The 11123-nt window shown below is 48.9% G+C and overlaps 2 protein-coding genes across 5 annotated transcripts in view; both read right to left on the reverse strand.

The window, feature by feature from the left end:
* Window positions 1-8540, reverse strand: part of LOC143211361 (zwei Ig domain protein zig-8) — a 109713-nt gene extending 101173 nt beyond the window's left edge. For 2 of the 3 annotated variants that reach the window (XM_076428958.1, XM_076428957.1), the window contains exon 1: window positions 2074-8540. In XM_076428958.1, the coding sequence (XP_076285073.1) occupies window positions 2074-2209 (136 nt within the window). In that variant the 5' untranslated portion in view covers window positions 2210-8540. The remainder of the gene's footprint in view (window positions 1-2073) is intronic. The other variant, XM_076428959.1, reaches the window with a different exon arrangement.
* LOC143211366 (uncharacterized) lies at window positions 2618-9447 on the reverse strand. Of its 2 annotated transcripts, XM_076428970.1 has the most exons (3): window positions 8405-9447; window positions 2872-2953; window positions 2618-2757 (listed from the first exon to the last, which is right to left on the reverse strand). In XM_076428970.1, the coding sequence occupies exons 1-3, from the start codon at window positions 8933-8935 to the stop codon at window positions 2747-2749; spliced, it is 624 nt and encodes a 207-aa protein (XP_076285085.1). In that variant the 5' UTR covers window positions 8936-9447; the 3' UTR covers window positions 2618-2746. The 2 variants fall into 2 exon arrangements, with proteins under 2 accessions (XP_076285085.1, XP_076285084.1); XM_076428969.1 differs by having other exon boundaries at window positions 2747-2953; window positions 8405-9137.
* Window positions 9448-11123: the final 1676 nt, after the last annotated feature.

Raw genomic sequence — 11123 nt, forward strand, 5'->3', positions numbered from 1 at the left:
TTTAATTACGCTTTACAAATCCTTCGCCCGGTTGTCGCGAACAATTACGAGGTAATTGTTAATACGACTTGCAATTTGCTCCACGGGCACGACGACGATTTAAATTCCCTAACCGCCCTGCGCCTGCATGCTTCATTTGTACCCTCGTGTTTCAGTGCAAGGTCCGCCGAATATCGCGTCGTGTCGCTTCGCGAGAATTCTCCCGGTGAAAAATAGCTATCGGCTCTATTTTGAGGAGGGAGCGTCTATGGTATTGTTTTGCGGCTCGAAAAACAGTTATCCGCCGGCTGATCGAACCTTTCAACTAGACGGCAAACCGATCCCAGCAGCCAGTTCTCGTATTGCTGGCCGGTGACTCGTTTACGCGTCCAATCGAATTCAACGGATCGAGCACGATGTTAATTAAAATTTTCTACATTAATTATCGACCGTTAGATTGGAACGCGGTAACCACTTAATTGACGCTGAATGGAATTTCGATGATTGCACGACGTGGATTAAGCAATTTCCTGCCGTCGAGCTGGAACAAAAATGTGGGAACTTTCTGTCCCTCGGCCTGCCACCAAAACTATTCGAATTCGACCAGGTGAATTTATGGAAGTTCGTAGGAGACGTGGTTTCGAAGTTACAGACTGCACGAGTCGGACACGCTGCCAGCTCTGCTAAAAATTATTGACAAGCTATTGGCCGGCGCGGCGCACGGAATTTCCACGCACCGATCGATCAGGCTCGAAATCGATGCACGGCGCTCGCCAAAGGTCCCCACGCCTTGTTATCGTTACGAATAGTAAAGCGACTTCTGCTCAGAAAAACTCTTTTGTCGTTCTAAAATTGACGCGGAGATGAAAGGAATTTTTAGGAGACGGCGCCGAGCGTCGCCGAGGCGTCGCGGCGCGGCGCGGTGTGTCTTCTGCCGACGATTTGTGGCGAAAGTTTGGTAAAATTGAGATCGCCGCGAGCTTGATGAGCGTATCGTGATTTATGTGGTTCATTTCTCAGGTGGGATCGTCAGAGTTCATATCGAGGAACAAACGCGGCGAAAGTTTCCGTGGTTTCCGCGCCAAAGAATCGCGTCGTCGCGCGTCGGTGCAATCTATCCCGTCGCGTCGTCGTAGTCGTCTTCGATAGACTATATCGTCGGATTTATTCGCGTCTCGCTGGCGATTTCGATTCACAGCGTTCGAATAATGATTTATATTACGGCGCAGCGGATGGTGAAATTCTGCACCGCACCGCATACTCTAAATGTTTTAAACAAAAATGTTTAAAATGTTTAAATGTCGACGGAAGAAGTTTCACTTTTCGCTAATAAAGGTTTCCACGGCGTATTTTATCGCCAAAACGGTTCCAATGAAACTGATTGGCGAATTTTAGGAGCACACGCATATTGCGTCGCCCATCTGAAATTTCGCCAACGAAAAAAGCATTAAAATTCGACCGAAGCCGCCACAGGCACCGGGAACGAGCATCAATTTTCGTATAATGTTACGCTATCGAGCATTATTGGCCCAGGGTGACCTGGAACCGCCGCAAACAATTTTTATCGAGAGGAGGCGGCTGAAATTGAGAATGTCGCACAGTGGGCAGGCATCGCGAACAGCTGGAGAAAATTCAATAGTAACATATACGGCAAATACATTATTAATTACAAGCAGAATAATTTCAGTGGGATTACATATTTGCTTGGATGTGACACTATTCGGGGTGTTCTTTCTTATTTTACTTGAATTTTACTTGATCCAGAGCAAGAACGAATTTTTTTTCGCGAATATACATGTACGTAAACGTGGAAGAGACTAAAACACGCGATCAGAAGGAATATGATCAAGCTCCGTGGCCAATTTAGTGTATCTCAATGTGTCATAAGCTTTCGCGGAAAGATCTGATACGATGACAAGAAAACCTCCGACCGAGTTTCATCTATTTTATGAGGACGGCACACTGTGCGCCGAGTGGAATTTCGTTGGAAAATGCGAAACTCGTAGTTAGGCGTGGCTCGGGGCTCGCGATCGTGTACGAACCGAGAAAGCCGAGAGAGCCGAGAGAGAGATATGGCGATCGAATAATACGAACCGGAGAAAATCGTGACAGGCAGCGAGGCGCAGATGGCCAAATACACCAGCAGCAACACAGTCCAACCGTGACGCGGCTCCTGGCACCGGTCCAGCATTTTCTCGCACCGTGGGCCACCGATTCTTGGCCCGCTCATCGTGCCTCATAGTTTTCGCCCGGGGCCACGTAAACGCGGGCGTAACACGCGCGCGGATCAACGGGAAAACTTTATTAACGCCTCCTCCGTGGCGCTTCCTTCTTCCTTCTTGTCTTCCTTCCTTCCTTCCTTCCGGCCGTTCCCGCTGGCTTCTCACCGTAACACGGGATTCCGAGACCGCGGATCAAGCACGACGGAACTCACCGCCACTGAAATTCCACCGTTGAACACGAAAATTCCGGTTGGCGAACGCTCGAACGCCGCCGCCGCCGCGCTGGCTCATCGGAGACACTGGCAAAAGCGCCGCGACACACTTCGCCAGACGATGCTTCCGCGCCAAGAGCGAAGCTTTTCCGCTCCAAGCAAACAGAAAGTGACAGAGACCGAGAGAAAGCTCTTCCACGCTCCTTTCTCTCGCCGTGTAGTTTATTTATCGCGGCCCGATGTAGTTTGTTCGCCGGAGAACGATGGTAGATAAGCGGAAAGTCCTGGATAAGAAAGGACGGGGCGCGGCGCGCCGATACACGCGTGACCTGTTTAGATCTCGCCTGGGAAAAGGGCCGCGCGATAAGACCTCATTTGCTTAAAGTCGCTCCAAGGGATACAGCCCCGAGAACTTGTCTCGCACTGCTCTTGTGCTCGCCCTGATGTTCCTAGCTCACCGGATGAACCGACGACGCCCACGCTCTCTTCTTCTCTGCTATGCTGCTGCCCCGGAACAATAGTTTTTAACTGCATTTTTATCTGTTAATAACACGATCTGGTTATGCGAGCGGCGAGCGGTAGCTCCCTTGCTCCAGGGATCCGACGAGAGGCTCTGAAAAATCGCGATCGTTCGACTCGGACGTTCACAGGGAATTTCAATGGTGCACGGGAACGTGGGCTGCGGAACGGTTTAACGGTTTCGCGGGAAGAAACAGTACATACAGAGTTCCACGGAGTTCTTTTTCCGGAGCGATTCGAGGAGAACGATGGAGAAAAAAGATGAACGGCTCTAAGGGGCCGATGTTTTGCGGATTGTACCTTTCCTGTTTCAAATGCCTCACGAAGCCACACGAAGCCTAATACCGTGTAGCAATCATTTCCAAAAGGCTTTCTACCATTCTCAACACCTGCGTTGACACTAGCGACCTCGAGAACTCCACTATCCACCATTTTACTTTCATCTGCGACATATATAGCGAAGTTAATTGCATCTAACCGGTGTTATTGAAATCGAATAGCCGGAACTAGAACAAGGTCTGTTTACTCGATTCGTCGGGAATGTTCAATTTATAATAAGGAAAAAGCATGAAAGAACAGACTCGTAAAAGTTCTTCAGGAAAAAATAATGTCACAAACGATTCCAATGATAATCGAGTTCGAAAGTGACTGTATACAGAATGCAGAGTACTAACGTAACTCGCAGGACAACTCGGTTACCGAGAGTTAAGCACAATCACCGTGCGACTTAACATTCCGAGGTTAAAAACCTTGCGTTCATTTGTTCAACGCAACCCGGCAAATAATCATAATTCCCCTTGGACCCGAGTTTCGAACACGCCATCTTGCCGCCGCTGGCCAAGGAGCTGCTGGCTCGGGATCCGAAGAATTAATTAACCAGACGATGTAATCAGCCCCTTGGATCCATTTTAATGCGAGTTCCTGCGCGTCGATTGACCTGCCACGCGAAATGAATGTACGTGGACTCGAGTTAGGCGTGAATGGATTCAATTTTAGTTACAGCTTTTCTTCTTTGAGCACGCGTTCGCTCAATTTTATCTTGTTAAGACAAACGCGCGGGTAGCGCGATCAACTCGCGTGCCTCGGAAGAAGAATATAATTACAAGCTTTAAAAATATGACGTCGAAATTGTTCGTGCTGGTTAAATGGAAAGAGGGACACATCAATTTTTGCGCGGACGTTCGTATTCGAGGAGCGACCTCGCGAATGGACAAACTGCTTCCGGAACGATTCGAAAATAACTGTTTTCGGTGCAATTTTGTTTTCCCGGCCGGAAATGGCGCGTGACCTTCGACGCGCTCGATTATTGTACCCGGAGTGGTGCTAATGCGGCTGGTTACCGGAAGAACTGCCGCCATTCGCCGCGGTATTTTCGAAAAAGCCTGGCATTTTTACGAGTGTCCGACGAACGGCAGAAAATTGTCCGGTGAAGATTTAACGTTCCGCAGAGGGAAGCGGGGGAGAAAAAGGTCCACGCGGACGGTTGTTGTCGCTGTCTGCACAATTTTTCGTCCAATTTTCTATAAATAGAGACATTCCTCACTCTCTAGCTCTCTCTCTCTCTCCGCGATAACCGTGCCCGATCGTTCCGGCTGAATAAATGAACAACGCCGGACAGGTTAACGCCGGAACGAGAGGCTAAACTCGCGCGGAAATTCGATTTACTATCGAGCCGCGTGCTGTTTCCCCCGGTGGTTTACGTTTGTCTTTATATTTCTTTCAGAGTGTCATCTGAAAAATTACGCTGCGCCGGCGGCTGTCACAGCAGCCAACCGAGCGATCAATTTTTCAGGAGGTCGTCGCGAAACGGGAGAGGAGGGTTGCTAGGATTGTCCCTAGAACAATGACGTCGCTGACGCCAGCGAATTCTCCCAAGGTGTTATTAATTAACGAGCTTGTTAAATCTCGCCAGCGATTTCTACCATAATGTCTACTCGAGTAAATAAATGCAACGAATAATTTTCTGTGAAAACGATTTTATCATTTCAGTAGGAGTAAAATGAGAACGATCTGATGAAACCACCAATTTTGATCTGTCTGGTAATTCTGCAGTGACTGGAACGTAAGTACGAATGACGGCCAACTATCTGATGGAGGGGTTCGTATATTAAAAATTATTTCACCAGTGAAAAGATCGAAGAATGCCAACATATTCGGGTTTAAATTTTAAAATACTTCGCATACAAAAACGTACCTTTTAAAACATTTCGAAAATCCTGGCTCTAATGCCGCCACTGAACGAGTTTCCCATTAGCGAATAACATGTGAACCAATGAAAAACTCCGATTGAAAATCGAAATATTGAAAGCATGCATTTACACCAAATAAACTATAAATTGTATACAGCTTACGGACTTTTTATGTGATTGAACGAAAAATTTCATTCTTGTAAAAAGTTGGAAAATTAAATTCGTTTGAAACATGAAAGAATTCTTGATTCGCCTCTTATTTATCATAAAGATTCGCAGTCTGGTAGTCGTAAATGAACAAGTCAGCTTCAGTAACGTAATCTGATAATGTCCAGAGATAGAGCTTTTTATCGGCCACGCTCCATGGGAAGCAGTTGCTAAGTGGCCTGCGTAGTTTCGGGGTCGAGCAAAAGCGGTGCGGCGTCAGCTCGCGACGTAAAATGCGTGTCTCGATCTTTTATCATCTTCCCGTCGGTTTTATTTCGCGTCGATAAAGTCGTCCTTAAAGCGGGAATCGTGTCGCTGCGAATGACGACCGCTGAGCCTCGGTTGCTGGTCGTTCGAACGAATCGTAATACTGCTGTCTCACAGAGTCCGCGATATCGATCTCTGGAATTGCTCGTCGTGAACGGTTCGGGCAAAAAATCGGGCGCCGCGCCGGGTATGTAACGTGCAAAATTCAAAATCCTGCGGAAGTTCTTCGCCGTGGGATGGCTACTCGCGCGGTCGTAGCCGAAGAAGCGAGAAGTCGAGAGTGGCGCAGAGGTGTCGTTGGGTAGGCGACGCGGATTAAAATTTAGGCGATGCGGAGTTTACCGTCGTCGCGACATTAGTCTCCCGTTCGAATTTTTTCCCCTCGCCAGCACGGCTGGTGTAAGCGTTTGAATTTTAATTCGCCGACTACTGAAAATTTCGTTAGTCCCAGCGTGCTCGTAGGTTGCGCGCCATACGCCGCAACGCGAGAATACACGACCTGCTCCGAGACCAACAAACACCAGCGCACGTACACGTCACATGGATTTACGTGTTTCTCAGCTTTATGCCTCGCTGCAGCGTTGGCGCACCTGTGCGACGCGCGCGTAACTCCCTCCCACATTTCCCGGAGAAAATATTGGCCAGAGTCTCGCGAGCTCTTCAAAGAATCGGTCAATTCAGACCCTTCGTCGAAAAAATACACAGGTGCAAGGGATGAAAGCGACGGATAGGAACCGTAAACAAAAATCGTGCGCGTTTTAAACGCGTCAAAGCATCGGTGCCCGATGGAGCAGGTATTGAAAAACCTGCCGCCAAGAGACACGAACTCGGGCCGATGCGTACCTCGCACAAAGTGGAACGGTTTTAAATAACATTTCGCTACATTGAAAAGCCGCAATTAAACGAGAGTCGAAAGCGACACACGCCCACGCTCGCGTGCCTGTCTCTGAAACGACCCGATGGAAATAAACGACGTTCCATGGAAGCAAGGTTGAAAAAGCAGCTCGAGGAACCGGGTTCCCTTTCTCGCGAAACAGGGCATCCGTTCGAGCAGCGGCTCGTCACGAGCTGTCAAATCTCACGAGATCCGCGCGCCGACTCCGGCCGCCTATTTATACCAGTATTATGGTTGCCACGATGCCGGTTGCACGCACGTGCATTCTCGTCCCGTCTTTCCTCTTTAACTCCTCGAAAGAGCAACAAAGAAAGTAAGCAGGCCGAAAGCAAAGCCCTCTGTCCGAGCGTACACATAATTACCAAAGTCAATTAGGGCCTCGGAGATGAAAGAGAGCAAGAACGGGAGGATACCAACGAGCGGCTACGTTTAAGGATGTATTAGCGAGCGGAAGGAGGCCGGGTCGACGTTAAAACGCTGGTAAACGCTGGCTCGTGTCGAGACGCGCGTCGCGAAAAGTCAGAGAGTTCCCACCCCCTCGCAACCTACCACGTAACACGGTGTGTACTTTAAACCACCCGGGAAAAATGATTTCGCGTGAGTAGGAGGCTTCTTTGATGCCGCGGAAACTTGTTGAATAGAGCATTACCGTCGAGTGAAAAGTCAATTTTTCTTGATCAATCGGATCGCGGACTCGTGCCCCACCACGACACGAGCTTTCGGTACGTTTACGTTGGCGCAACAAACGATCAGAGTAGCGATAACTAAATGTACCCTTAGTCGATATTAACCCTAGAACGATTAACAAGAGTCTCCTCGAATTCGCCGAAAGGAGAAGCTTGAGAAAACATTATTTCTGTTACTGTAAGAAATTATGTGCGACCGAATTGAATGTTTTAACAATTTCTAAACTTAATCCGCGCGGATTTATTAAAGGACTGATTAAAAAGTCATCGGGCTCAACTTTTTCGAGAACGGGAACAATCGAATTCAATGAATCGAATATTTCCGGATCGAATTACGCGCACGCGATATTATTCGAAATAACGCGTAGCTCCAGTGGAAATAGAGAAACTACGTGTCCGGCGAAGTCGCGTTTCGCGATGATCGTGTAAAAGTTGAGCGAAGGTCTGTGTAGACGAAACGTCCGTTCGAGCATGGAAATTTCACTTTTACCAGTGGCTTGCAATTTTTGATTTCGAGGTAAACGCGTGTCTGCTCAAAGGACGACTGTTGCACGGCGCGGCATCACCCTCTCGCGTCCCTTGCCGGACCTAGACCGTCGTTTAGCCCCGTCTGCACCCTCGCCGCACCCTGAATCAGTTCGTCATTCCTCTATTCGGGCTGCGATCCCCACCCGCTCGAGAGCGCCGATGCACTCCTGCAATTGGTTTTTCGTGTTCGTAGCACTCCCGGTGTCCTCGAAATCCAAATTTCACGTTTTTTTTCATTCTGGCCTCGATGTCCCGTGGAAAGCTGAGCCCCCGTGTCATCCGACAGAACGGAAGTCCCTTTCGCGCGATATCCGTCGGATATCGCGACCCTTTTATTTTTTTTCGCTCTTTTTTCACCATCGAGGGGAGAGAGAGAGAGAGAGGAGAGAAATGGAATTAAACCGTTCCGCTGCTGGTGTGTCGCGATATAGAAATCGAACGGTGGGAAGAGCTGCGGGGATGATGCAGAGAGAGAGAGAGAGAGAGAGAGAGTCGAAAATCAAAGGAACGCGAAGAGATAGAAGCCAGAGCAGCGCGAGGCTCGGGACTTGATCGGGATCCGTGTCACGTTCGACTTCGCTTGTCTACCTTCGCGCCACCGGGTTCGCACTTCGAGTCACTCGATTCGCATAAACAGAACTCATCACTGCGATCGATCACTGGTTGTCCGGGGTGCACTCGACGGAAAAGATCGTTTTACCGTGGGGTTCTGCGCGCGTGTCCTCGCTCGACGAGGAACGGATAGACGATCGATGGATCGCCGTTCGATCACTGGAGGCGTCGCGAAGCGCGTAGTAGGTGCCGGCATGGGCGTGCAAGACGCACTAAATCCTGGTGGCACGTCCGCGGCCAGCGGCCCCTCTAACAATAAACTTAGGTGAGAGACGAGAGACGAGCACGAGCACGCAGACAGCCGACCGCACGCGTGACAAAGCGAGCCAGATTGCGTGAGCCCGTGTGCGTGTGCCACGATACATAGTTGGTGCGTGAACCAACGCGGGACGAACCACTCGTGGCAAAGCACGACGCGACGCGACGCGACGGGGATCCCACAGAACCGCGTCTGTAGGAGTGTCTCCGACTCGTTCGTGTTCACTCGAAGCCGTACACCGATCATCCTCGCTCGTTTATTGGGCATTAAGCGCGGCGGTGTTGCTCGTGAAAGCGATCTCCGCTCTTCGATGAGCCACAAGGACCGTGCCTGACCCCTCCCGGACTCATTTGCGATCATCCAAGTCCGCAGGAAGTGGTTTCTTTAAGGACGAGACACTCTGTGCAGAAGAAAATGCAATACAGAAACCACACTCTTGTATTTTGACATTTTTACTCCCATTCCCTATAGCGTTCGAGCTGCGAATGCAAGCAGCGTTCTCCGCTGACTTATACAAAGGATTAAAATCGGGAAAACTGAAATGAAATGTTGACACAAAGGACGTTTATATCAAAAACCAATATTTCTACCATCGAGTACAAAGGATTTCGCGTTTATACGCTCCGGTTGACAAAAGAAATTTTCGTTTCGTCTAATCTACTTACGATAGAATATGCAGTCGTACAGAATCATCGCGGTTTTTGAGGATGGTCGATCACGAGTAGAATTTATTGAGCGACAGGGATTTCGGTTCCACGTCCGTGACTTTCGCACGCGGATTGCGTGCCCGTATTCCGTTTCTCGGGCTCGGTTTTATTTCCGACAACTGGTTTCTTCAGCTGTTGTCCATTGTAACTATGCGACAGCGTGATATTTCTTAGCATTTCGACGCCGGGAAAGTGCAAGAGAATTTACAGGGTCTACTAACCGTTGTATTTCGGATCATTTTGCACGGCTCGCTCCGGCTCGCTCCGGCACGGCACGGCGCGTGGGCGTTCTATAAATGGCTTCTATATCAATTCGCGGCTCGATTTAACAATCCCCAACCCTCCCTTTTTCAAACATCCGTCGCGTAATAATTACCAACTCGGATATTTCCACAGCCCTCTGTTCCATTGCAATTTCTCGTTGCTCGGTGGAACAAGAAACCACCGCGTATTTTTAAAAAATGCCTCCCGTCGTTTCGAGGGAAGTACGTAATCTCGCGCCACGTAGCGTAATTACATTCAACAAACGTGACGAAGGATTTAACAACGCTGACGTTATTATAGTATAGTATAATATTCACCTTGGTCGTGTCCCAGCCGCGTTCATTTCGAAAGTTATTCCTCCGCTCGCCTAACGAAGTGACCGTTCTTCGTAATTATTCGGCAGACCTTTCTCGACAACTCTTTTCGTCCGAACAATACAAATTTTCAACTGTGAACACCATTAATTACGCCACCTCTTACTTTTCTCGTTCACGTTACTTCAGATTTCACGACCGTGCATTGTGTCCCGCTTTTTCTAGCAAACTGAGCACAGGAAATTCAAACGAACCTTGGAAATTAAATTCTTTTATTTCATCCAGTCTCTTTCAATTCTTTAACTTTCCTGTCCCTTCTCGTTCACCACCTCTAACAGCAACTACCGTTTCTGTCCTCACTGTTATACTTTCGTGGACGTGTTGCAGTCACTGCATGTTAGGGATAAAGAGAGGAGCTTGAAAGCGCGAATTACTAAAAATTCCCGGTCCCTTACACCGCATATCCGTACGTTTATTTAACACTAAAACAAAGAATCGCTTATGACAATCAAGTTTGCTCAAACGATATGACCTAACTTGATCCAGAACGATTTCCCGCGCTGTGCAGAGTATCGCGCGCTAAATTCGCGACGATTGCTGCACGGTTTACATTCCTGGTGTGCAATCTGGCTGCTGACAGCTGTGTACACGCTGTTCCTCACTGTTCAAGAGCGATGTACGATCCCTGCGGAGGTAGGATGTCTGTAGAAGGAGTGCGAAGACGGATGAGAGAGAGAGAGAGAGCGGGCGAGCCAGATACCGACCGGACACGTATACGAAAGCGTACGTGTGAACGCGTTTGCGGGGCGTGTGAGGAGTGTGTACGCGCGATATTATACGGATAAAATATTCATGGTTATCGGGGGCAAGCGATCGGGTACGCCTTTATTTCTCGAGATGAATAGAAACGGTGCCACCCCCAACGCGACGACCCGTGGGACACAAATTCCTTGCCGGCCGGCGACGACAATGAGAAAGAGCGAGATGGGCTAGAAGAAAGGAAAAGAGAAATAAAGAGCGAAAAGAGACGAAGACTGTGAATCGGTCCGCTATCGTGGACACCGCGCGGAAAGTAATATCGATAACGTGTATTTATCGACGAAGCATTCCAGCCGGCTGAACAGCGCGATCCAACTCTCCTGCAGAGAATACTCTCGGACCCTGGAAGAGACCACTGCATTACGCGCGGTTCCCTGGCTTTTTAATATCCGATGCTCGTGATTATGCGATCAACGCTGCGGCTGTTTAGACACCGGGGACACA

The sequence above is a fragment of the Lasioglossum baleicum genome, chromosome 8, assembly GCF_051020765.1.
Source record: "Lasioglossum baleicum chromosome 8, iyLasBale1, whole genome shotgun sequence".
Lineage (NCBI taxonomy): Eukaryota > Metazoa > Arthropoda > Insecta > Hymenoptera > Halictidae > Lasioglossum > Lasioglossum baleicum.

Coding starts and splice junctions, on each gene's coding strand:
- LOC143211366 (XM_076428969.1), bottom strand. CDS start 8,935: ATGATCGCAAATGAGTCCGGGAGGGGTCAGGCACGGTCCTTGTGGCTC. Junction 2,954..8,404: donor CACGCGCGCAGAACCCCACG/GTAAAACGATCT, acceptor TGTTATTAACAG/ATAAAAATGCAGTTAAAAAC.